This window comes from Scyliorhinus torazame, chromosome 5, assembly GCF_047496885.1.
Source record: "Scyliorhinus torazame isolate Kashiwa2021f chromosome 5, sScyTor2.1, whole genome shotgun sequence".
NCBI lineage: Eukaryota > Metazoa > Chordata > Chondrichthyes > Carcharhiniformes > Scyliorhinidae > Scyliorhinus > Scyliorhinus torazame.
In genome coordinates this window covers 110647964-110675727 of record NC_092711.1, presented here as the reverse complement: position 1 = coordinate 110675727, position 27764 = coordinate 110647964, and the positions used below count along the sequence as shown (strand labels likewise).

The 27764-nt window shown below is 47.7% G+C and overlaps 2 protein-coding genes across 7 annotated transcripts; both read left to right on the top strand.

Moving 5' to 3' along the window:
• On the top strand, positions 1–2861 carry LOC140421652 (uncharacterized). 2 transcript variants are annotated; one of them, XM_072506456.1, is made up of 2 exons: positions 1–214; positions 1839–2861. In XM_072506456.1, exons 1-2 carry the CDS (start codon positions 151–153, stop codon positions 2738–2740), a joined length of 966 nt encoding a protein of 321 aa, XP_072362557.1. In that variant the 5' UTR covers positions 1–150; the 3' UTR covers positions 2741–2861. The 2 variants fall into 2 exon arrangements, with proteins under 2 accessions (XP_072362557.1, XP_072362556.1); XM_072506455.1 differs by having other exon boundaries at positions 1–237.
• Positions 43–25279, top strand: LOC140421659 (uncharacterized). 5 transcript variants are annotated; one of them, XM_072506472.1, is made up of 3 exons: positions 43–58; positions 14589–14672; positions 18417–19461. In XM_072506472.1, exon 3 carries the CDS (start codon positions 18533–18535, stop codon positions 19316–19318), a length of 786 nt encoding a protein of 261 aa, XP_072362573.1. In that variant the 5' UTR covers positions 43–58; positions 14589–14672; positions 18417–18532; the 3' UTR covers positions 19319–19461. The 5 variants fall into 5 exon arrangements, 4 of the variants coding, with proteins under 4 accessions (XP_072362573.1, XP_072362572.1, XP_072362571.1 ...); XM_072506471.1 differs by lacking the exon at positions 43–58 and adding an exon at positions 13241–13476; XM_072506470.1 differs by lacking the exon at positions 43–58 and adding an exon at positions 13500–13764.
• Positions 25280–27764: the final 2485 nt, after the last annotated feature.

The following is a 27764-nucleotide window of genomic DNA, read 5'->3' as shown; positions in this document are numbered from 1 at the left end:
TGATAGCTCAGGATTCAGGTGGTCGGGTGGAAATCCTTCGCCGGTCAGATCCCGCTCGGTGACTCATGAGGGAGGAATGGGGCCGGCGGATGGGTCGGGAGGCTTCACAAACACTCCGTGTCGGCCCCAAACCCCGAATACGAAGCTCGGATGCAGCAGTTGAACCGGCGAAAGCTGCTCGGGCTTTTCCCCGAGACAGGCCCGGGTGGACGAAGTACGCGGCGGAGCGCATGCGTAGTGAGCGAGAGCCCCGGGTTTTGCTCGTAGGGAGTGAGCTCAGATTTACCTGAGGGATATCTGTACCCGCCGGGGTTAAATTACAAAGCTAGATTGCACAAAAGAGTCAGAGACATGATGACACAGAGAATAGCATTCGGCCCATTGAGTCCATGCTAGCTCTCTGGGGCAATCCAGTCAGTGCCATTCTCCTGCTCGATCCCTGTATGCTCACAGATTTATTTCCCTCAGATGTCTATCCAATTTCCTTTGAAATCAAATGATTTATGTGTCTATTTTCAAACTCCCTCATAGGCAGCAAGTATCAGGTCATTGCCGCTCGCTGTGTAAAAGCATATCTCATATCACCTCATATGTCCTGTACCTTTTACATACAAACTCGGAACAGGCCATTTGGCCCCTCGAGCCTGCTCACCATTCAATAAGATTGCGGCTGATCTCATTTTAACCTCAACTCCACATTCCTGCCTACCCCGATAACCTTTCACCCCTTTGCTCATCAAGAATCTATCCAGCTCTGCCTTAAAAATATTCAAGGACTCTGCTTCCACTGCCTTTTAAGGACGTGATTTCCAAAGTCTTACAACCCTCAAGAGAATAAAAAGTCCTCATCTCCATCTGAAATGGGTGACTCCTTATTTTGAAACAGTGAAGCCCTCATTCTCGATTCTCCCACAAGAGGAAACATCCTCTCCACATCCAACTTGTCAACCCTCAGGATCTGATATAATACAATCCAGGTTTTACCCAAAACTTTAAATCTGTGTCCCAAGTGCTTCTACGTAAATGGAAACAGAGTTTCTTTGTCCACCTGATGGAAACCTGGCATAATCTTGTGTACCTGAATCAAATCTCCCCTCAACCTCCTTTGCTGGAACCATTCTGGTAAATTTCCTCTGCACCTTCTCCAAGAACCTTCACATTCTTCCTGAAGAGTGGTGACCAGAGCTTTATAAAGATTCATAGAATATAATTAGTACCATAGAATTCCTTCAGTGCAAAAGTGGGCCATTCGGCCCATCGGGTCTGCTCTCATTCTCTGAAAGGTCACCCTGCCTAGGCCCACACCCCCACCCTCTCCCTGTAACCCCATAGGTCCACCTAATCTGCACATCCCTGGACACTAACGGGCAATTTATCTAGACCAATCCACCTAACTTGCCCTTCTTTGGACTGTTGGAGGAAACCTGGGCATCGGGTGGGAACCCACACAGACATGGGGAGAAAGTGCAAACTCCACACAGACTGTCACCAAGGCCGGAATTGAACCCGGGTCCCCGGCACTGTGAGGCAGCAGTGCTAATCACTGTGTCACCAGAAGCATAGTTTCAGGATCAGTATTTCTATTTATGAAGCTCAAGGTCGAATATACTTTGCCAACTACTCTCTTAATATGTCTTGTAGATATACAAAATCCCTCTTCACCTCTTTCTCTCGCCTCCCAAAGAGGTCAATTGGGTTTTATAACAATCCTGCCATTTTCATGGTCACTTTTTCCCAGAGCCGGCCCCACAAGTGACCAGATTCATTCAGCTCAATTTCAAATCTGCCTTTGTGTTTTTGTGGGTTCTCTCACTCCCTATTTTCTGTTTTTAAATCAGTTTCACAGGTGTTAGAAGGGGACGCTTCAAAGTCCGGAAACTCAAACCAAACATCACATCAGGATCTGACAAGAGTCCTCTATTTATCATATCCTGAATATCAGCGGATTTCGAACATGGAAGGAAAAAGCATCATTCACAGTGGGGAGAAACCGTTCTTGATTTGTGTGTGTGGACGAGGATTCGCTCTGTCATCAGGCCTCACAAGCAACAAATGCAGTCACACCGAGGAGAAACCGTGGAAATGTCCGGACTGTGGGAAAGGATTCACTGTCCCATCCAAGCTGGAAACACATCAACGCAGTCACACTGGAGAGAGACCATTCACCTGCTCAGAGTATAGGGAGGGATTCACTCAGTCATCCACTTTTTCCACACACCAGCGAGTTCACACTGGGGAGAGGCCATTCACCTGCTCAGAGTGTGGGAAGAGATTTACTTTTTCAGTCCACCTGCTGAGTCACCAGCGAATTCACACTGATGAGAGACCGTTTCATTGTCCAGACTGCGGGAAGTGCTATAAACGTTCTGGGGAACTGATTCGCCATCAACGTGTTCACACTGACGAGAGACCGTTCAGGTGCTCTCACTGCGGGACTGGGTTCAGGCAATCATCTGACCTCACTGTACATCAGCGAAGTCACACTGGGGAGGCACCATTTGCCTGCTCCCAGTGTGGGAAGGGATTCACGCGATCATCTAACTTGCAGAGGCACCAGCGAATTCACACTGGAGAGAGGCCATTCACCTGCTCCAAGTGTGGGAAGGGATTCACGCAATCATCTGACCTGCAGAGGCACCAGCGAATTCACACTGGAGAGAGGCCATTCACCTGCTCCAAGTGTGGGAATGTATTCACCACTTCATCCCATCTCCTGAGACACCAACAAGGCCACAAGTAACTGCAGTGATTGGATTTTGCTGTTCCTCACATTCAGGACTGAACCATGTTAATTTGGGTCTCTGCTCATTTACAGGGGCTAATATTCTGGTAAGAAGTCAAATAAATTAATTTGTGTTAAACGTGCAGTGTTGCAACATTTTAATATCTCTGACACAAGTTAGTTCCTTTTGAAGTACTCTCGCTCTCCCCTGTCTCTTCCATCCTCACCGCCAACAAGAAGTGCGAGGAGCTTTAGGAGCTTCTTTGTGAATGAGATTGAGTAAATCCGATCAGCCGCCTCTGCTGCTTCCCTCCCTTCCACGAGCCCACCGGACCAAACTGTCTCTAAATTTCATCCTTTCCCGAGCCCTGAACCCACATCTTTCTCCAGTTTCTCTCCCATCTCCCCTCATGCCCTCTCAGAGCTCATCTTGTCCATGAGACCAGCTCCTGCTCCATCGACCCTATTCCCACTGAGCTACTGATCAGCCAACTGTCCATGGATATTGTCAACATTTCTCTCTCTTCAGGTACTGAGCCTCTGCCTTCAAATCTGCCGTCATCACCCCCTCCTCAATAAAACAAATCCTTGACCCTGCCATCCTGACAAATTACTGTCCCATCCCTCTCCTCTCCAAACTATTTGATCATGTTGTCACCTCCCAAATCCTTGCCCATCTTCCCCAGAACTCCCATGTTTGAATCCCTTCAATCAGGTCTCTGCCTGTCACAGTAGTGAAATACAGGAGACAAACCAAATCTTTCTCAGAGAGAAGACAGGCAATCCGGGAGCTTGGATGCAAGGGTGGCACGGTAGCACAGTGGGTAGCACTGTTGCTTCACAGCGCCAGGGTCCTGGGTTTGATTCCTGGCTTGGGTCACTGTCTGTGCGGAGTCTGCACGTTTTCCCCGTGTCTGCGTGGGTTTCTTCCGGGTGCTCCGGTTTCCTCCCACAGTCCAAAGATGTGCAGGTTAGGTGGATTGACTATGCTGTATTGCCCTTCGTGTCCAGAAATGCTCGGTGGGGTTACGGGGATAAGGTGGAGGTGTGGGCTGAAGTAGGATGCTCTTTCGAAGGGCTGGTGCAGACCTGATGGGCCATTTGGCCTCCTTCTGCACTGTAAATTCTCTGATTCTATGAGGTGAGATTATCCTTTCTGAGCTCCAGCCAGGCGATGTTAAACACTCAGGCGGGAAAGACAAAAATGTACAACGTGTTTAAAACAGCTGATTTATTTCACCAATATCGAGAATGTTAACTCCAGTCCCTTACAGAGGTTATTATTTCAATCTAAACCCCTTGGTCATTGATCTCTCTAGTCATAGAATTAGAATCATACATTATTGAATTTCCAATGCAGAAGGAGGCCATTCGGCCCATCGAGTCTGCACCAGCCCTTAACCCCACTTAAGCCCACATCTCCACCTGTTCCCACAACCCAGTAACCCCACCTAACCTTTTTGGACACTAGGGCAATTTAGCATGGCCAATCCACCTAACCTGCACATCTAATCATCGCCCCTTGAAATTCACTGGCATTACAATTGCCGAATACCCCACTATCAACATCCTGGGGGTGCTATTGATCAGAAACTGAACTGGACAAACCACATTAATACTACCAGGCTACCAGGGCAGGTCAAAGGCTAGGAATCCTAAGGCGAGTAACTCACCTCCTGAGGCGAGTAACTCACCTCCTGACCCCCCCCCCCCCCCGGCCCCCAAAGCCTGTCCATCATCTGCAAGGCACAAGTCAGGCGTGGAATGGAATACTCTCCATTTGCCTGGATGAATGCAGCTCCAACAGCACTCAAGAGGCTCAACATCATCCAGACAAATCGGCTTGCTTGATTGCTCCTCCGTCCACAAACATCAACCATCCATCACCGACAAACAGTGGCAGCCGTGTGTACCATCTACAAGATGCATTGCAGTAACTCACCAATGTTCCTTAGCACCTTCCAAATCCATGACCACTATCATCTAGAAGGCCAAGAGCAGCTGATCACTGGGAACCCCACCACCTGGAGGCTCCCTCCAAGTCACTCACCACCCTGACTGGGAAATATATCACCGTTCCTTTGCTGTCTCTGGGACAAAATCCTGGAACTCCCTCCCTAAAGCACAGTGGGTGTACCTACACCTGAAGGACTGCAGCGGTTCAAGAAGTAAACTCCCCACCACCTTCTGAAGGGCATTGAGAGATGGGCAATAAAAGCTGGCCTAACCAGTGAAACTCACGTCCCATAAATAAATTCAAAAAATCTACAGCTTTCTTTCTCACTGCCAAAAGGAGGACCGTAAATGACTTAATCCTGTCCCCATGTTAAAGTCTAAAGCATTGATAGAGAACTCAAGAAGCATGGAATCATGTCCTGGGAAATCTAGAATCCCACTGGAAATACTCCACCAATCACAAACATACCTCTCGACCACTGCCCTTTGCTTCCTGCTGCTCCAGCTGATTCACCTCCTGCACTTGTGATTGTTCTGGACATGAGAAGTATCCTGGTTTTCCCACGTGGAACAGACAGGAATCCCAGCCAGGTCTTTAGTTATTTGATTTGTTGACTTAAGCAAAATAAACTTAAGATTAAAATAAATACAGATTCATCAGCTTCTCACCAATCAGCTTCTTCCATTGAGCTGAAGTCACCTTTTATCAGGAATTAACTGAAATGTTTTTGTTCATTGTTTTAAAAAATAAATTTAAAGTACCCAATTCATTTTTTCCAATTAAGGGGCAATTTAGCGTGGCCAATTCACCTACCAGCACATCTTTGGGTTGTGGGGGTAAAACATACGCAGACACAGGGAGAATATACAAACTCCACACGGACAGTGACCCGGGGCTTGCATCGAAACCAGGTCCTCAGCACCTTCAGGCAGCAGTGCTAATCAATGTTTTTGTTGACTGTTAATATCTAAACCTCTCAAATGGTTAATGACTGAAAAATTCAGACGTCTTCACTCTTACAATGCGAACTTCATCTTTAACCTCTAGATGTGATTAATGGACCACGAACTGTAATTCTATGAACAATGATCAGATTGATTTCAGTTTTGTGATAACTAATGAATCGTCTCACTTTATAATTGATGAATGCAGTGACTAGGATGTGCTCTCCACAGGACTGGGATGCCCTGTCATGCCTTTATTTATTCAGCTATTAACTGACTGAAGCAACAATAAACTTCAGGTTAAAATAAATAAAGCAGTTATATTCCAGGCCTCGTCCAAGAAAGGATTCTTGGCTGCCTGATCGATCTATCCAGCTACCTGTGGATAGGGACTCCAATGCTCTCCAGTTCTTAGTCTCATCGTATTTATAGTTCATTCCCTTGTCTTGTTTTCACTCTGAAATTAATTATCTCTCACCGTTTGTGGCACAGTGGTTAACACTGTTACTTCAAAGCGCCAGGGTCCCAGGATCGATTCCCAGCTTGGATGTAATGCAGAACAAGGCCAGCAGCGCAGGTTCAATTCCCGTACTAGCTTACCCCAACAGGCACCAGAATGTGGCGACTTGGGGCTTTTCACAGTAACTTCATACTTGTGACAATAAAAGATTATTATTATGCCTGTGCGGAGTCTACACGTTCTCTCCGTGTCTGCCTGGATTTCCTCCGGGTACTCCGGTTTCCTCCCTCAAGTCCTAAAAGATGTGCTTGTTAGGTGAATCGGACATTCTGAATTCTCCCTCTGTGTACCTGAAAAAGCGCTGCAGTTTAAAAAAGATTGAATTCCATTTGCAATTGTTTTGCCCATCTGACCAGTCCACTGATATCTTCCTGCAGTCCATGGCTTTCTCCCGCAATGTCAACCATACGTAGAATTGTTGTCTCATCTGCAAATGTCATAATCATTCATATATACCAGAAAATTGTGGAGCCCCACTGGGAACAGGCGTCCAGACATCATTGATTCACAGCAGCAATAACAGCAGAATCCATCCCCTGCTGTCGCCTGTGAACTTGCTGATGTCTCAGCAGGTTGTTTGACTGAGCGAATCCCCTCCCACACACACAGCAGGTGTACGGCCTCTTCCCACTGTGAACTATGTGTCAGCAGATTCCATTTACTTTTAAATCCCTTCTCGCAATCAGAGCATTTGAAAGGTCTCTGATCAGTGTGAATAAGTTGGTGTGTAGTCAGGTGGGATGACTGAGTGAATTTCTTGTCACACACGGGGCAAGTGTATGGTCTCTGTCCAGTGTGAACTCACTGATGTATCAGAAGGTCGGATAAATCAATGAATTCCTGCCCCCACACACGGCAGGAGAACGGTCTCTCCCCAGTGTGAACTCGATGGTGTCTCAGAAGGTGGGCTAACCGAGTGAATCCCTTCCCACACGGAGCAGTGAACAGCCTCTCCCCAGTGTGAGTGTGTTGGTGTTTCAGAAGATCCCTTTTACATTTAAATGTTTTCTCACATTCAGAACAATTAAAAGGTCTCTTATCAGTGTGAACAAATTACTCTGACTGGAGGTTCGATGCACAAGTCTATCTCTTCCCACACACGGAGCAGGTGAACGGCCTCTCCTCAGTGTGAGTGTGTTGATGTATCAATAAATAATTTTTTCTTTTAAAGGTCTTCTCACACTCAGAACAATTAAATAGTCTCTGATCAGTGTGAACACATTGATGTGTCCGGAGGCTCGATGACTGAGTGAATCCTTTCCCACAAATGGCGCAGGTGAATGGCCTTTCCCCAGTGTGAGTGCGTTGATGTAACAGTAAATTATTTCTGCTTTTAAAGTTCTTTTCACAGTCAGCACATTTAAATGGTCTCTGGTCAAAGTGGACCTGATGGTGAGTTCGGAGCTTTGATAAAGTATTAAATCCCGTACCAGCCTCCCTGAACAGGCGCCGGAATGTGGCGACCCGGGGCTTTTCACAGTAACTTCATTTGAAGCCTACTTGTGACAAGCAATTTTCATTTTCATTTTTCAAATCCCTTCCCACATTCCAGACAGGTGAAAGGCATCTCACCACTGTGAACATGCTGGTGTGTGATGAGGTGTGATAACTGAGTGAATCCCTTCCCACACATGGAGCAGGTGAATGGCGTTCCCCCGTGTGAATACATTGATGATTTTTCAATTCAGACGGGTTATTGAATCCCGTCCCACAGTCCCCACATTTCCACGGTTTCTCCATGGTTATCAGGTGCAGGTGAGATGCAGATTTGAGGTCACTACCAGATCAGCCATGATGTTATCAAATGGTGCAACAGTCTCACAGGGCTGAATGTCCAATTGCTGCTTCATGATTTCTATTGTGCAAATGTCCTTTTGTCTCTTCAGCTTGGATTCAGTTTATTGTGGGCAAATTCTCCACTTCTATCCCCTAGTAAAAGTAGTTTACAAAAGTCATCAATGTCAATCCAGGATAGAAATTCTGAAAGAGACAATTCTAGGTTCTCTGGAACATTTTTTTCCTCTCTTGTTCCCCCAAAGCTGTAAATCCCTGTCCCACACACTCTCCCTCCTCCCTGGGCTGAAATCCAAACCCATCTCAGCATCTACACCATTTCTTTCCTCCACTCCCAGTTTTGTCCCACCATCTCCTGTGCCTGAGTTCAGTTCTCCAGCTCCTGTCTGCAGTCTGACAATAAAATCAATGGGCCTTATTGGGGTTTGGGGCCTCCAGGGGGTGTTTGTGAATCGTCCCCGCCCACCTGTCACGGTTTCCTCCCTTGCCAGAGATCAGAGTCCTCATTGATTTGAGTGCAAAGTGTAAGCTCTTATTTCTTGTCCCCCTCCCCCATCCTCTGATGTGAACCATCCTCCAGTGTCTGAAGCAGGATGGTGCCCGTTAACCTGGGCCTGTTCCCGGGAGGGAGGGAGAAGCTCCGCAGCTGCAAACCAGGGAGCTGACAATGATTGTGAAGGGTTTGCTCCAGCTCCCAATGTCCGGGGACTGATTGACGGCAGGTTTGGACCAATAGGGAAACGGGGTGGGGCTGAAGGAACGAAGGTGAGCGGCTGGCCCTCCACCCAACCAGAGTGAATGGGAGGTGGGGCTCTCGCTCCGTACGCATGCGCCCTGCGTCACACTTCGTCCACCCGAGCCTGTGGGGAAAAGCCCGAGCAGCTTCCGCCGGTTCAACTGCTGTATCAGAGCTTCGATTTCAGGGTTAGGGGACCTGCACGGGGTTTTTATGAAGCCGCCCGACACATCCGCCGGCTCTATCCCTCCCTCACGACTTACCCGGCGGTATCAGATCGACTGGGAATTTCCAAACAACCGCCTCAACCGGAGCTACTCCAGGCACTGCGCATGCTCCAGCTCGCCATGCCCAGGGAGTGATTGACGGCAGCTCTGGGTCAATTGGAATAAGGGGCGGTACTGGAGGACCGAGCGGGAGCAGCTGGTCCTCCAACTAATCGGAGTGAATGAGGGGCAGGGCTGAGCACGGATCTCCCTCATTGGCTGAAACTCTGCATCATTTTGAAAGCTGATTTGTCTCAACTCCAGGAGAAAACTGGACCTTTCTGTTTGTGGCTTTAAACAGATTATTCATGTTGTTCCAGGAAAGTGGGGCCTGTGGAATATCAGGTTGGACACAGCACACCGTCAGCCTGCGGTTTCACGCTGGGTAAAGAATTTGCAAACAAGGCAAGAGAATAAACAATTAATGGTAGGACCCTAGAGGATCAGAGGGACCTTGGTGGGCATATCCATAGGTCCCTGAAGACCGGAGGCCAGATAGAAAGGGTGATTAAAAAGTAATATGGATGGCAGCACGGTGGCTCAGTGGCAGCACTGCAGTCTCACGGGCATAGATTTCAGGTAATGGCAGGAGGTTTATAAGAGACGCAAAGAAAAACATTTTCACCCAAAGGGTGGTGGGAATCTGGAACTCACTGCCTGAAAGTGTGGTAGAGACGGCAACCTTCACAACATTTAAGAAGTATTTAGGTGAGCATTTGAAATGCCATTGCATGGAAGGCTACGGACTGAGTGCTGGAAAATGGGATTCGAGTAAATAGGTGCTTGATAGCTGGTGGAGACTCGATGGGTTAAAGCGCCTCTTTCACTCTCTGACTCTAATCGTACCATTCAAATCACTCAATAGAATTCTCAGGAACCACGTTGGAGAGGAAGGTTGCTTACACCTAATGATAAGCAGCACTCGCACAAGCAGCAAAACACGTAACTTTGGTCAGACAAGATTTTCCCATTTGAAATCCATTTGATTATTCATTGTTATGTTTATCTTTTCCAGATTTTAAAAATTCCCTCCTTTACTCAGGATTTGATTATTTACTAATGTGAAGCTAATTGTTTCATAATTTCCTGGGCATGTTCTGTCCACCATTTTAAATATAGGAATTACATTACTGAGCTGCCAGTCTTTTAGAACTGATCCTTTTTAATGAATTATTAAATATGAGCAGTAATGTCTCTCCCTGCAAATCTTTTAAAATGCGTGGATGTAATCCATTTGGATCAGGGGTTTTATCCCCTTTGAGTTTGATTAGTGTAATCAATAATCACCTCGCCATTCAATGTCCTGTTGACCTGTTCTACCTTCCTGGGAAACAATGATGCAAAGTAATGATTTAATATTTCTGATATTTCTATATCGTTCCTAGAGGTATTATCCTGTCTGAACCTGAATGCTCCCTAATGCTTCACAGCGGCAGGGTCCCAGGTTCGATTCCCGGCTTGGGTCACTGTCTGTGCGGAGTCTGCACGTTCTCCCTGTGTCTCTGTGGGTACCTCCGGGTGCTCCGGTTTCCTCCCACAAGTCCGAAAGACGTGCTGTTAGGCAATTTGGACAGTATGAATTCTCCCTTAGTGTACCCGAACAGGCGCCAAAATGTGGTGATGAGGGGCATTTCACAGTAACTTCATTGCAGTGTTAATGTAAGCCTCTATGTGACAATAAAGATTATTATTATTTACTTTCCTCCTAACATTAACTGGCTGGAGTTTAATCTTCAAGATATATGTTGGTTTTTGTGATGGTAGGGTCCCTTTTTAAAAGCCATCATCTGTGATATTATCCTTCGATTTAAGGACTCCCAAAGAAACTGGTGAACAATAAAATTATGAATTTTACTTCAGTCCTAAATTGTTTTTGTAAAAAAACTCTGCAATTCCTCTGATTAACATCTCCAATTAGAAAATGCTGATCAATCCTCACTGACAATCCTTACTGACTGACACATTCTTCACTGTGACACCTCCATTACGAAAGTAAATTATCAAAGAAAATATAACAGGTCAATATTTTACAAGACCATCAATAAAATAATAATAAGAATCTTTATTGTCATAATTAGGCATACATTAACACTGCAATGAAGTTACTGTGAAAATCCCCTAGTCACCACACTCCGGCGCATGTTCAGGTGAATGTTCAATTCACCTAACAAGCACGTCTTTAGGGGAGAACGTACAGACTGCACAGGCAGTGACCCAAGCGGGAATCGAACCCGGGACCACTGTGCTACCATTCCGCCCTAATGATGCTGTTTGATGCGCACATTGCCACAATAGTGACCGATTGGCAGCAACCTCTTCCCAGTCATTACAATCAATGTTTATTACATAAGTGGAGAATGAACAGGAGAGGAGTAAATTCAGAGACAGGCAAGGCAGCACCCAGTTATTAGCCTTGACCAGATCAGCTTTTTCAGCATTGTTTCTCCAGAGTTATTGAAGCTCTCGAATGTCTCGCAGGAAGGAATCACAGGTTTAGGTGCTGATGGATATCCTGGTGCATCCTCAGCCACCAATAGTAATTATATATAAAATCGAGGATTTTAAGTTTGCAGATGGAAAATTGTTGGTGTAGTAACTAGCGAGGAGAAAAGCCTTAAATCACGGGATGATACAGATGGGCTGGTCATCTGGGGGCAGAATTGTCGCAAATGGAATTTAACCAGGAAATGTGGTAGCTCTTGCACAAAGTCAGTACAGATATGATAGAACATAGAAAAATACAGCACAGAACAGGCCCTTCGGCCCACGATGTTGTGCCAAACCTTTGTCCTAGATTAATCATAGATTTTCATAGAATTTACAGTGCAGAAGGAGGCCATTCGGCCCATTGAGTCTGCACCGGCTCTTGGAAAGAGCACCCTACTCAAGGTCAACACCTCCACTCTATCCCCATAACCCAGTAACTCCACCCAACACTGAGGTCAATTTTGGACACTAAGGGCAATTTATCATGGCCAATCCATCCAACCTGCACATCTTTGGACTGGGAGGAAACCGGAGCACCAAGAGGAAACCCATGCACACACGGGGAAAATGTGCAGACTCCGCACAGACAGTGACCCAAGCTGGAATCGAACCTGGGGTCCTGGAGCTGTCCACAATGCTACCGTGCTGCCCTTAAGAATAAATTAATCTACACAATTTCATTCTACTGTAATCGATGTACCTATCCAATAGCTGCTTGAAGGTCCCTAATTTTGCCGACTCAACTACTTCCACAGGCAGTGCATTCCATGCCCCCACTACTCTCTGGGTAAAGAACCTACCTCTGATATCCCCCCTATATCTTCCACCATTCACCTTAAATTTATGTCTCCTTGTAATGGTTTGTTCCACCCGGGGGAAAAGTCTCTGACTGTCTACTCTAACTATTCCCCTGATCATCTTATAAACCTCTATCAAGTCGCCCCTCATCCTTCTCCGTTCTGAGAAAAGGCCTAGCACCCTCAACCTTTCCTCATAAGACCTACTCTCCATTCCAGGCAACATCCTGGTAAATCTACTTTGCACCTTTTCCAAAGCTTCCACGTCCTTCCTAAAATGAGGCGACCAGAACTGTACACAGTACTCCAAATGTGGCCTTACCAAGGTTTTGTACAGCTGCATCATCACCTCACGGCTCTTAAATTCAATCCCTCTGTTAATGAGCGCTAGCACACCGTAGGCCTTCTTCACAGCTCTATCCACTTGAGTGGCAACTTTCAAAGATCTATGAACATAGACCCCAAGATCTCTCTGCTCCTCCACATTGCCAAGAATCCTACCATCAACCCTGTATTCCGCATTTATATTTGTCCTTCCAAAATGGACAAACTCACACTTTGTTCCGAGTGACTTCCATCTGTGCTGGATCATTCTAGAAAACACTGAACATTCAGTATGACGAGCAAGAGGGAAGAAAATGCAGGAATTACTGATTCTGGAATTGAACCCAGCAAGAGTTTGCATCTTCTGGGGAGGCGAGAGGAAGGACCCATTGGGGATAAAAACCTTTAAGTTCTGCATTGTTCCACAGGAGAGCAGCATTTGATCAATTTGTGAAATGGAGAATAGCAGAATACCCATTGACAATAAATTGTTTGATTATTTTCGCAATTGCTGACCACGTTATTTTGTATTAACTGTTTCAATGGTGCGGCTATTACCCAACATTCCCTGCGTCTGTGAATGTGCCCTATTCATTCCACGGAGCCCAGTGCGCAGATGCAATGCTGGTTTGTATCTGGAGCATGCGCAGTGTCACTTTACTAGGAGGTCTGCGACTGCGGGAGCGGCTGTTTCGGGCGCTGAGGCGGAAGGAGGAATGGAGCCGGGAGTCGGGGTGGGGAGGGAGTGAAGGCTTCATAAACACCCTCTGCTGGTCACAAACCCGGAAAAAGACCCTGCAAATCCCGCGTTTGCAGCTGCAGAACTTTTATCCGGTATCAGGCCCAGTTCCACGGCCGCCATCTTTGTTTAGCGGCGCGGCTGAGGGGCCATCTTGATGACGTAACAGAGGCGGTGCTTCAGTATTCCGGTGACCAGAAGAGAAAATCATTGTCTCGATGATTGACAGCCCCCCCCCCCCCCCCCCCCCCGAGCGCGGGGAGGTGCTACTGGCATGTGTGGCAATCGGAAGAACAGAAGAATAATATCAGAATTAGCAGCAGGAGTAGGCCATTCGGCCTATTGACACTGCTCTGCCATTCAATAAACGCAAAGACGAACTCAGCTTTGAGTATATTCAGTGACCCAGCGCCACTGCTCTCTGGGAAAGAGAATTCCACAAACTCAGCTTTGACAAAGAGTCATCCAGGCTCAAAACGTTAGCTCCCTTTTCTCTCCACAGATACTATCAGACCTGCTGAGATTGTCCAGTATTTTCTGTTTTTGTTTCAGATTCCAGCATCCGCAGTAATTTGCTTTTATCCACAGACTGATGACCCTCTGAGGGAAGACATTTCTCCTTATCTCAGTGTCAAATTGGAGAATTCTTATCTTTAAACTGTCCCCCTTAGTTCTTGAATCCCCACGTGGGAAAATATTCTTTCATCAAAACCCCTCAGAATCTTAGATGTTTCAGTAAGATCACCTCTCATTCTTCTAAACTCCATTGGGTACAGACCAATCAGGCTCAATCTTGCTCCATAAAACAAACTCTCCCATCCCAGGAATCAGACTAGTGAAACTTCACTGAACTGCCTCCAAAGCAAGTAAAACCCTCATTAAATAATCCTGGGACATGAGCACTGCTGTCTCACGGCACCGAGGTCCCAGGTTCGATCCTGGTTCTGAGTCACTGTCCGTGTGGAGTTTGCACATTCTCCCCGTGTTTGCATGGGTTTCACCTCCACAACCCAAAGATGTTCAGGGTAGGTGGATTGGCCACGCTAAACTGTCCCTTAATTGGAAAAAATGAAATGGGTACTCTGAATTTAAAAAAAAAAAATAATCCTGGGACTGGCAACAAGGGGAGAGAATGTTTGGAACTTCTATCCTGGACTCGAAGAGTGATGGATTTTGGAAAGTCCTTTTACCGGGGGTTAGGGGAGGATTTACACCCAGCAACTCAAACCAAGATAAATGTTTGTCTGATCTTAATTTCTAACCTCGACTAACATTTCTGACCATTGTAATTTCCTTTGACAGCTGCTTCCAAAGCTTCTGATATCTTTCCAGCCGAAGGTTGCAGCAGGAGATTGTAAACTTGAAAACACTGAAATTGCGACAGAGGTGAGTATTATTATTATTATTATTTTTTATGATAAATTTAGACTACCCAATTATTTGTTTCCAATTAAGGGGCAATTTAGCATGGCCAATCCGAAGCTGGCACTCCCAGTGCAGACTTTGGTGTTATGAGGTTGTTGCCGTGGTGGAGAGTGGCTGTTGCTGCTGTCTCTCTCTCTCTCTCTCTCTCTCTCTATTGCTGCTGCTCAGTTTTCTGCCTGTGTCCAGTGCTGGTTGCTGCCTGGAGGAAGGAGAGGGGAGAGAAGGACGGAGAGAGGAGAGAAGGACAACAACAAGGAGGTAACTTCAAAAACAAGATGGGAGTAAAGCCCTTTGGACTGCTTGTTTGCTGGGCCTCTCCCGGGTTGAGTGCCCGGCCCAGTCTTCCCAACTGATAACATCTACCTTCAGCAAGGACAAAATCCTCCTTATTCTAACCAGTGTGCTTGTTCCAGGGCAGAGGGATCGAGTGGGCAGTGTGTTTGCTGAGCCCCCTCCTGGACTCCCACACACCAGCAGGGAGGAGGTGGATTCTATTGGGTGGTCGTTCCAGGGTTGCAGCACAGACTGTGTTTTTGCTGAGTCCTACTTGGGCCGAAGACCTCGTGAACCAGCGCCACTTACCTCCTTGTGAACCTGCTCTGGGCCTGGTGAAGCGCGTCATTTGTAGGTCCAGGCAGCGGGCGACCGAGGGGGTCATCCGGTCAGACTATTTACTCCTTTTCCACAGCTACATTCGCAGCTGGGTGCCCTAGAAAGGGAGCACACAGTGTCCCTGGGCACCATCAAAGCCTTCCATGCCTGCTGGGTACCGCAGGGGTTGGGGCGCTTTATTGACCCCTTTAAATGCACTCCTATCAGATGTTTTTAAGTTTCTGCTGGTCTTTGTTACGTTCGGGCAGTGCCCCTAACTGGAGCGGCCCTTTTTGCTTTGTCCCTAAGTTTGTTTCCTTTGTTCTATTTTGTTGGTGGACCTCAAAAGAGTGGCCAATCCACCTGGCCTGCACATCTTTGGGTTGTGGGGGTGAGACCCATGGAGACACGGGAGAATGTGCAAACTCCACACGGCAGTGACCCAGGGCCAGGATTGAACTTGGGTCCTCAGCACCGTGAGGCAGCAGTGCTAAGCACTGCCACCGTGCCACCCTTTGTCATGATGTTTCCATTCCTATTTTATCACACACCTCCCAGTGACACTCATTGTAACACAGAAACTTCAAAATATCATTGCTACCTTGCATCTTGCCCTCCTATTATTGTCTGATGATAACAGTAACAGAGTAACACACACCAAAATTGGAATATCAGAGGTTGTTGTCTAATAATAATAGTAACACACATCAGATTTGGAATAACAGGCAGGGTATTGTCTAATCATGACAGAGTTACGGGGGTGGCTCGGTAGTTAGCACTGTTGCCTCAAGCACCAGGTACCTGGGTTTGATTCCGACCTTGGGTCACTGTCTGTGTGGAGTTTGCACATTCTTCCCGTGGCTGCGTAGATTTCCTCCCACAGTCCAAAGATGTGCAGGTTAGGTGGATTGGCTGTGCTAAATTGTCCCTGGGTGGGGTTACAGGGTTAGTGTGGGGGATTGGTCATGGTAGGATGCTCTTTCAGAGGGTCAGTGCAGACTCGATGGGCCAAATGGCCTCCTTCAGCACTGTAGGGAATCTATGATTCTACACTGGATCCAATGATGTGTTCACTCACACACTGCAGCCTGACTTATTGGAACAGACACTATGTTTGTTCCTCTCAAAGTGAGTGAATCCTTTGCTGTTTATCCTCTGGGCCCCATCTCCACTATTATTGTCTGATTGTCCCACTGAGACTCTCACTGTTATTATTGGACAATCAGCGAGTCAGCCTGAGCCTGTGGCCGCTTTCATCATTTCACCGCTTTCTGTAACCGTCACAATAGCCCGACATCAGCCGATTCGTAAGCACACTTGCTACTGGTGCCTGATACAGCAACCGTACCCAATCAATGAAGCCCTGACCAAACCCGAGCCTTCCGAACTCCTCCCACAAATAATTCCACTCCACCCGACAAAAGGCCTTCTCCCTCTGAGGGCATCATGATAACGTTTAAGAGCCTTCTAACATTAGCCGTGAGTTCCTAGCCCTTTCCAAATCCCGTCTGGTCTTCCCCTACCACCCCCGGGACACAGTCCTCTATCCTTGTGGCCAATATCTTAGCCAGCAGTTTGGCATCCAATTCAATAGGGTGATTGGTCTGTATGACCCGCATTGCTCAGGGTCCTTCTCCCGTTTCAGAATCAATGAGATCGAGGCCTGCGACATTGTTGGAGGAAGGACCCTTGCCTCATTAAATGCCCTCACCAGCAGTGGGCCCAATATCTCCGAGAACTTCTTGTAGAATTCCACCGGGTAGCCGTCCGGCCCCAGGGCCTTGCCCAACTGCATGACCTCCAGCCCCTCCATTATTTCCTCAATTTCAATTGGGGCTCCCAGCCCTTCCACCAGTTCTTCCTCCACCCTCGGGAACCTCAACTGGCCCAAGAACTGCCTCATCAGCTCCACCCCAGCCGGGGGTTCCGACTCGTATAACTTGCTATAAATGTCCTTAAACACCTCATTCACCCCCACTGGGTCCAGGGCCGCATTCCCACCTCTGTTCTTTACTCTCCCTATCTCCCTGGCTGCCTCCCTTTTCCTCAGCTGGTGCGCTAACATTCTGTTGGCCTTTTCCCCAAACTCATACACCGCTCCCCTTGCCTTCCTCAGTTGCTCCACTGCTTTCCCTGTAGATAACAGCCCAACTTCATCTGTAACCTCTGCCGCTCCTTCAATAACCCCCCGTCCGGGGATTCCGCATATCTCCTATCCACCTGAAGTATCTTCCTAACCAACCTATCCCTCCCTGCTCCTTCCACCTTTTCTCTACGGGCCCGTATCAAAATTAATTCCCCTCTAACCGCTGTCTTCAGAGCTTCCCACACCGCTGCTGCCGAGACTTCCCCTGTATCATTTATTTCCAGATTGTTCTGGATGGACTTGCTCACCCGCCCACAGACCTCCTCATCTGCGAATAGTCCCACATCCAACCTCCATAACGGACGCTGCCCTCTCTCCATACTAACCCGTAGATCCACCCAATGTGTGGCTGATCCTACAGAGCAGAAGGAGGCCATTCGGCCCATCGAGTCTGCACTGATTCTCTGAAAGGACACCCTGCCTAGGCCCACACCCCTACCCTGTCCCTGTGACCCCATAGCCCCACCTAACCTACACATCCCTGGACATTAAGGGGCAATTTATCAAGGCCAATCCAAGTAACTTGTTCTTCTTTGGATTGTTGGAGGAAACCGAGCACCGGGTGGAAACCCACGCAGACACGGGGAGACAGTGCATACTCTACACAGACAGTCACCATGGCCGGAATTGAACCCGGGCCCCTGGCGCTGTGAGGCAGCAGTGCTAATCACTGTGCCACCAGAAGCATAGTTTCTTTATCAATATTACTGTTTATGAAGCTCAAGATCGAATTTGTTTTGCCAACTACTCTCTTATTATGTCTTGTCGATATACAAAATCCCTCTTCAGCTCTTTCTCTCTCCTCCCAAAGAGGCCAGTTGGGTTTTGATGACAACCCAGCAGTTTTCCTGGTCATTTGTTTCCAGTGCTGGCCCCACAAGTGACCAGATTCATTCAGCTCATTTTCACAACCTGCTTTTGTGTTTTTGTGGGTTCTCTCTCACTCCCTATTTTCTGTTTCCAATCAGTTTCTCCGGGTGTTCAAAGGTGAGGCTTCCAAGTCCGGAAACTCAAACCAAGCATCACATCAGGATCTGACCGAGTCCTCTATTTATCATATCCTGAATATAAGCGGATTTTGAACATGGAAGGAAAAAGCATCATTCACAGTGGGGAGAAACCGTACACGTGTTGTGTGTGTGGACGAGGATTCAGTCGATCATCAGGCCTCACAAGCCACAAATGTAGTCACACTGAGGAGAAACCGTGGAAATGTGGGGACTGTGGGAAAGGATTCACTTCCCCATCCAAGCTGGAAACTCATCGGCGCAGTCACACTGGGGATAGACCATTCACCTGCTCCAAGTGTGGGAAGGGATTTGCTCATTCATCGAACCTGCTGAGACACCAGCGACTTCACACTGGGGAGAAACCATTCACCTGCTCCGAGTGTGGGAAGGGATTCACTCAGTCATCTGCTCTGTCCACACATCAACGAGTTCACTCCAGGGAGAGACCATTTACCTGCTCAGTGTGTGGGAAGGGATTTACAGTTTCAGCCAACCTGCTGAGACACCAACAAGTTCACACTGATGAGAGACCATTTCAGTGTCCAGACTGCGAGAAGTGTTATAAAAGTTCTGGGGAACTGATGTGCCATCAACGTGTTCACACTGACGAGAGACCGTTTAGGTGCTCTAACTGTGGGACGGGGTTCAGACACTCATCTCAGCTCACTGTACATCAGCGAATTCACACTGGGGAGAGGCCATTCGCCTGTTTCAAGTGTAGGAAGGGATTCACTCAGTTATCTGCCCTTCAGAATCATCAGCGAATTCACACTGGGGAAAGACCGTTTACCTGCTCTCAGTGTGGAAAGGGATTCACCACTTCATACCACCTGCTGAGACACCAACGAGGTCACAAGTAACCACAGTGATTGGATTTTACTGTTACTCACATTCAGGACTGAACCATGTTCATTTGGGTCTCTTTCTCTTTATGACAAACTCCAGCCCATTTACAGGAGCTAATATTCTGCGTAAAAGTCAAATAAATTAGATTTGTGTTAGATATGCAGTGTGCTGAAACGTTTTAATATCTGACACAAGTTACTTCCTTTTGAAGTACTCTCGCTCTCCCCTGTCTCTTCCTTCCTCACCTCCAACAAGACGTGTGAGGAGCTTGTGGAGCTTCTTTGTGACTGAGATTGAGTAAATCCGATCAGCTGCCTCTGCTGCTTCCCTCCCTTCCATGAGCCCACCGGACCAAACTGTCTCTAAATTTCATCCTTTCCCGAGCACTGAACCCACATCTTTCTCTAGTTTCTCTCCCATCTCCCCTCATGCCTTCTCAGAGCTCATCTTGTCCATGAGACCAGCTCCTGCTCCATCGACTCTATTCCCACTGAGCTACTGATCAGCCAACTACCCTGTGTCCATGGATATTGTCAACATTTCTCTCTCTTCAGGTACTGTCCCTCTGTCCTTCAAATCTGCCATCATCACCCCTTCCTCAATAAAACAAACCCTTGACCCTACCATCCTTACAAATTACTGCCCCATCTTCAGCCTCCCTCGCCTCTCCAAACTCTTTGAACATGTTGTCACCTCCCAAATCCTTGCCCACCTTTCCCAGAACTCCCATGTTTGAATCTTTCAAACAGGTCTCTGCCCTGTCACAGTAATGAAATATGTTCATACGACCAGAAGACAAGGGTGGCAGCACTGTCATTATCGAGAGACAACAATACCTTCTGGAGACAGACAGACAACTAAACAACACAAATCACAACACACAGCTATCTAGACCCATACACCCGAGACAGGAAGAAGAATTGGAGACGGACTGGAAGAACTCAAAGACTCCAGACACATTAACCAAAAACAACAGGTAGAACTAAGGAAGTTCTACCTGCTCCCTAAAATACCCAAACACATGGACAGTATGAGGGAAATAGCACCAGACAAACCCATCAGATCAAACTGAGAGAGAAAATCCGACAGAATTATAGAATTTACAGTGCAGAAGGAGGCCATTTGGGCCATCGAGCCTGCACCGACCCTTGGAAAGAGCACCCTACTTCAGTCTATGCCTCCACCCTGTCCCCGTAACCCAACTAACCTTTTTTTGGATACTGAGGGGCAATTTAGCATAGCCAATCCACTTAACCTGCACATCTTTGGATGGTGGAGAAAACTGGAGCACCCAGAAGGAACACACAGACTGTGGGAACACACAGACTGTGCAAACTCCACACAGTCACCTAAGGCTGGAATTGAACCCAGGTCAGGGGATCAGGGGTTATGGGGAGAAGACAGGAGAATGGGGATGAGAAAATATGAGCCATGATTGAATGGCGGAGCAGATTCGATGGGCCAAGTGGCCTAATTCTCCTCCTATGTCTTATGGTCTTATAGGTCGCTGGCGCTATGATGCAGCAGTGCTAACCACTGTGCCACATCTGTGGCGAGAGAAACAGAGTTAATGTTTGTTGTTGCTTGTTGTAACAGTTCTGTAGAACAGTCAATGGAATCTTAAAAAGTCCATTGAAGTGAAAAGAAGTAGAAAGAAAGTGTTAGAGGTTTGACACAGGAAGAAGGTTTAATCTGTGTGAAGCTCAATCTACATTCGCAAAGTTTGCAGTCTGATTGTCCATCCGGTCCACCAAATCTTCCCATTGGTTAACACCACTCAGACAGGAAATGAGGTTTTGGAACCCGCTCCTACGTGGCCAATGGGAAGAACTCAAAATGATGCAGAGTCTCAGTACGAAGTCTTACAACACCAGGTTAAAGTCCAACAGGTTTGTTTCGATGTCACCAGCTTTCGGAGCGCTGCTCCTTCCTCAGGTGAATGAAGACGTCTGTTCCAGAAACACATATATAGACAAATTCAAAGATGCCACACAATGCTTGGAATGCGAGGTGATTAAATCTTTACAGATCCAGAGATGGGGTAACCCCAGGTTAAAGAGGTGTGAATTGTACCAAGCCAGGACGGTTGGTAGGATTTTGCAGGCCAGATGGTGGGGGATGAATGTAATGCGACATGAATCCGAGGTCCCGGTTGAGGCCGCACTCATGTGTGCGGAACTTGGCTATAAGTTTCTGCTCGGCGATTCTGCGTTGTCGAGAGTCTCAGTCAATGAGGTAGATCGGGATCAGCCCCGCCCCTCATTCACTCAAATTGGTTGGAGGATCAGCCACTCCCGCTAGGTCCTCCAACACCGCCCCCTCTTCCTATTGGTCTGCAGCTGCCGTCAATCACACCCAGGGCATTGTGATGCGGAGCATGCGCAGTGTGGCTGCTGGACATGGATTTCGGCGCTTGTTTGTCCTGGAGAAGCGAAGTCGGCGTCAGGCGGTGGGTGGGAGGATTTGGAAACACTTTGTGGATCCGCAAACCCTTCACAATCATTGTCAGCTCCCTGGTTTGCAGCTACGGGGTTTCTCCCTCCCTCCCGGGAACAGGCCCAGGTTAATGGGCACCATCCTGCTTCAGACACTGGAGGATGGTTCACATCACAGGACAGGGGAGGGGGACAAGAAATATGTGCTCACACTTTGCACTCAAATCAATGAGGACTCTGATCTCTGGCAAGGAAGGAAACCCTGTCAGGTGGGCGGGGAGGATTCACGAACACCCGCTGGAGGCCCCAAACCCCCAATAAGACCCATTGATTTTATTATCAGTCTGCAGACAGGACCTGGCGAACTGAACCCAGGCAGAGGAGAGGGAGGGAGAAAACGGAGTGGAGGAAAGAAATGGTGCAGATGGTGAGATGGGTTTGGATTTCAGCCCAGGGAGTGTGTGGGGGACGGGGATTTACAGCTTTGGGGGAACAAGAGAGGAAAAGATGTTCCAGATAAACTAGAATTGTCTGTTCAGAATTTATATCCTGGACTGACAGTGATGACCTTTGTAAACTCTTTTTACAGGATATTGGAAGTGGAGGATTGGCCGACAGAAAACTCAAAACAAACTTCACATCGAGCTCTCACAGAATCACTCAATCCATTACAACCTCAACATCATCAAAATTTGAACGTGGAAGGTGAAATGTTTGTCTGTTCTGTCTCTGGGAAAAGATTTCAAGCATCAGTGACTGGAAAAGCGGCGAGACGCACATAACACCCGGGTGTGAGTGTTCCTGTGAAGTGACTGTGGAAAGAGCTTTAACCAGGTACGCAGTCTGAAAAAACATCACCATTCACAGTGGGGAGAAACTGTACACGTGTCTGTGTGTCTTCGAAGCTTCAACTGATCTCCAACCTGGAGAGACACACGGACACGAGTACCATGGAGAAACCATGGAAATGTGAAGATTGTGGTAAAGTATTCAATTATCCATCCTTGCTGGAAAACCACCGACGCATTCACACTGGAGAGAAACCATTTACTTGCTCTGTGTGTGGAAAGGGATTTACTCAGTTATCCTGCTTCCAGTCACACCAACAGACCCACACCGAAGAGAGGCCGTTCAGCTGCACCTCCTGTGGAAAGAGGTTCAGGTCTTCATCCAACCTCACTGCTCACCAGCGAGTTCACACTGGGGAGAGACCATTCAGCTGCTCTGTATGTGGGAAGGGATTCACTCGGTCCTCCCATCTGCTGGAACACCAGCAAACACACAGCGAGGAGAGGCCGTTCAGCTGCACCACTTGTGGAAAGAGGTTCAGGTCTTCACCCAATCTCATTGCACATCAACGGGTTCACTCTGGGAAGAAACCATTCACCTGCTCTGTGTGTGGTAAGGAATACACTCCCCCATCGAACCTGCTGATACACCAGCGAACTCACACAGGGGAGAGGCGTACGGAATTATTTTTTTCCAATTAAGGGGCAATTTACTGTGGCCAATTCACCTACCCTGCACAGATTTTTGGATTGTGGGGGTGAGACCCACGCAGACACGGGGAGAATGTGCCAACTCCAGATGGACAGTGACCCGGGGCCGGGATCGAACCCGGGTCCTCGGCGTCATGAGGCAGCAGTGCTAGCCACTGTGCCATCATGCTGCGCCCAACGTGTTACCTTTTAATGGTTTAAAAATATTTTGAATTTACCATTTAAAGTGATCATTCTGTCAGATAGTTAAATCTTGTATAACCTGATTTAATTGAAAGTTGGGGATTTATTGCAAACAATCTGTACCCATAAGTCAACTTCAAAATGTAAATGTTACCTGGATTTGGTGTCTCGGCGTAAGCCGCACCTGGATTTGGTGTCTCGGTGTAAGTGGTCCCTGGATTTGGTGTCTCGGCGTAAGTGGTCCCTGGATTTGGTGTCTCGGCGTACGTGGTCCCTGGATTTGGTGTCTCGGTGTAAGTGGCCCTTGGATTTGGTGTCTCGGTGTAAGTGGCCCTTGGATTTGGTGTCTCAGTGTAAATGGACCCTGGATTTGGTGTCTCAGTGTGAGTGGTCCCTGGATTTGCTGTGTCAGAGTAAGTGATGTCTGGCTTTGGGGTCCCAGTACAAGTGGGCCCAGCTCTGCTTCCAACCCAGTCTCTCATCTTTCATTAATTTCAATTGAATGGAAACTGACTGCAGGAACCTGTCAACATTTGAAAGAAATTTACAAATGATTTGAGAATTTCTGACAGTTGGGATTTTTCTCTGTTCTGTCCATTCGAGGTGTTTGATAACAGACTTTCTCCTGTGAATATCCAGCTGGAGTTTTGGGCCCTGATGTGTTTCCTTGTTCATCTTGTTGACTCTAAACATTGAATCTTGTGGTTCAGAGACCAGAGAATCAAACTCCCAACAACAGATTGTCTATTACTGACTTTATTAACAGTTCTGCAATAATACAGAGAGAGTAGAGTTACTTGTTCTGGGAAACAGAGATAATAGAGATTCAGAGCTCCCATTTCTCAGCTCTGATCTAACAAGCTGCAGCTACACTGGTGATACTTATATTTAACTTTTTCACTACATTTGTGATCTGACCCTTTCAAACCCTCACCATAAGGATATCTTTGTTCTGAGTGTGAGCACAAGGCTGTGTTTCTGTCACACACACATACCATTTCCTTGGTTCACATTTCCACACAGAGACCAGCTCTTTACACATCCCCTTCCACCCAACTGCAGCAATATGAGCAAGGATGTGAGGCACAAAAATATTCACCCACATTTCAGAACAGCAAAGGTTCCACTGGAACAGAAATTCAGTCATTTTCTATTACAGGCAAAATACAGAGCAGTACAGGAGCACACTGACAGTGGAACACAATCGCATCAGTCTGCAGACTCCTGTTAAATACAGAGCAGTACAGGAGCATACTGACACTGTAACACAGTCTCAATAGTCTGCAGACTCCTGTTAAATACAGAGCAGTACAGGAGCACACTGACAGTGTAACACAGTCTCATCAGTCTGCAGACTCCTGTTAAATACAGAGCAGTACAGGAGCACACTGACAGTGTAACACAGTCTCAACAGTCTGCAGACTCCTGTTAAATACAGAGCAGTACAGGAGCACACTGACAGTGTAACACAGTCTCATCAGTCTGCAGGCTCCTGTTAAATACAGAGCAGTACAGGAGCACACTGACAGTGTAACACAGTCTCATGAGCAGCATGGTAGCACAGTGGTTAGCACGGCTGCTTCACAACGTCAGTGTCCCAGGTTTGATTCCCGGCTTGGGTCACTGTCTGTGCGGAATCTGCACGTTCTCCCCGTGTCTGTGTGGGCTTCCTCCGGGTGCACTTGCTTCCTCCCACAAGTCCCGAAAGACATGCTGTTCGGTGAATTGGACATTCTGAATTCTCGCTCAGTGTACCTGAGCAGGTGCCGGAATGTGGCGACTCAGGGCTTTTCACAGTAACTTCATTGCAGTGTTAATGTAAGCCTACTTGTGACAATAATAAAGATTATGATTATCATCAGTCTGCAAGATATGGAGAGCTGGGAATTGTCCACAAGAGTGACTGAAGCTGTGAGATCTGAAATAATGTAGGATTAGAAAAGAGAAAAGTGCCCAAAAATGAAGCAATCCGCAACAGGACATCAATTAATCTCCTCTTACATTGGAGAAAAATGGAACATAACACTGTATTTGCTCAACAGCTGACCAAGCTGACATTCATCTAGAATTAAAAATAAATAGATTTAAAGTACCCAACTCATTTTTTTCCAATTAAGGGTAATTTAGCGTGGCCAGTCCACCTACCCTGCACATCTTTGGTTGTGGGGGTGAGCCCCACGCAGACACAGAGAGAATGTCTTCATCTAAAATTTCAATAACCTCCAAGATGGGGATGGAGTTTACTATCAGCAGAAACAAACAGTGAAAGTGATGAACAGCAGAATCCCACCCCTGCAATCACATGTAAACTCACTGCTCTCACAATAGGTGCTGTGACTGAGTGAACCCTTTTCACACCCAGAGGTGACCAGCCTCTCCCCAACGCAAGTGCGTTGGTGTGTCTGCACCTCACTTGTACTTCTCACATTCATAACAAGAGGTCATTTATCAATGTGAACACGTTGATGTGCAGCGAGGGTGCTTAACCGAGTCAATCCCTTCCCACACACAGAGCAGGTGAATGGCCTCTCCCCAGTGTGAACCCGCTGGTGCCTCAGCAGGGTGGATGACTGAATGAATCTCCTCCCACACACAGAGCAGGTGAATGGCCTTTTTCCAGTGTGAGTCTGCTGGTGCCTGATCAGGGTGGATGACTGAGTGAATCCTTTCCCACACATGGGGCAGGTGAACGGCCTCTCTCCAGTGTGAGTGTGTTGGTGTTGCATCAGGTTCTTTCTGCTTTTGAAGCTCTTCCCACAGTCCTCTTATCCACCCGAGTCCAGAGCAAGAGCCCGCACTGCGCGTGTTCCAGCTCACAATGTCCGAGCTGCGATTGACGGCATCTCTAGACCTATAAGAAGGAGCAGTGGGGCTGGAGGACCGAGCAGGAGCAGCTGGTCCTCCAACCAATCAGAGTGAATGAGGGGCGGGGCTGAGCCCGGATCTCCCTCATTGGCTGAAACTGCATCATTTTGAAAACTGATTTGTCTCAAACTCCAGGAGAAAAGTGGACCTTTCTGTCTGTGTTGGGAGACATCACTCACTCCCTCCAGCCTGCTCCACCATCGAATAAGAACCTGGCTGATCTGACTGTAACACCCACTACACATGCAGTGAGCGGGACTGCCCTGGAGCTCAATTATACTCAAATTCTGATCATGTTCAGGTTCTGATGAACAGAGTGATAATGTTAGAACTTGATGTGATCTTTGATTTGAGTTTTCTGTGTAAATCCAGCCATCCCACCCCCTGTAAAAGGAGTTTGCAGAATCCATCCCTGTCAGTCCAGGAGAGAAATTCACAACATTCTCTCCTCCTGCTGACAGGGAGCACCGCGCATGCGCCCTTAACACGGGCCTCTCACTCCAGACGCGGTCCCGCTGCCTCCGCCGCACAGATACAAACCCGGCACCGGCGCTTCTTATTCCGGTGTCAGAGCCGCATCGGGGATCAAGGAGCCTCCCCGTCCACCTCTCAGCTCCGTCTCTCCCTCCATTCCGCCATTTCCCTCACCGCCTGTGGATCTGACAAACACGCATCTGTCCCTGGACACCGCCTGCACTGCGCATGCTCAACGTCACAATGCCCGGGGAGTGATTGACGGCAGGGCCAGGCCAATAGGAAGAAGGGGCAGGGCCGGAGGACCGAGCAGCAGCGGCTGGTCCTCCCACCAATCGGAGTGAAAGGGGGGCTGGGGGCTCAGCACTGACTGAAGCATGCGCCGTACGAGCCCCAGAGCTGGAAAAGGCGGTCCAGTTGAGGTCATGATGTGGAGATGCCGGCGTTGCACTTGGGTGGGCACAGTAAGAAGTCTTACACCAGGTTAAAGTCCAACATGTTTGTATTGAGGTCACAAAGAGTGAGAAGTGAATCCGGGGGGAGGGGGGGCGGGGATTGTGAACAAAGCAGGAGGTTGGGAGCCAGGGATGAGATGGTGGTGGAGTGGGAATGTCCCTGGGTGGGTATTACTGAGTCCCCTAGGGTAATGGTCTGAGGAGCTAGTGGAATATTTCAGGTTACCAAACAACTACATTTAATTCATAAAACAGTGAAAACTCAAATCAGTAATGGTGACCATGCAGCTATCACTGGTTGTGTTTAAACTGATCTGGTTCACTAATGGCCTTTAAGAAATCTGCCAACCCTACCTGGTCTGGCCTACATGTGACTCCAGAGCCACAGCAGTAAATCTGCCATCTGAAATAGACCAGTAAGCCATTCAGTTCAAGAGCAATTCGGGATCGGCAACAAATAAGGGGACAGCATAGCAGCATTGTGGATGGCACAATTACTGCACAGCTCCAGGGTCCCAGTTTTGATTCCGGCTTGGGTCACTGTCTGTG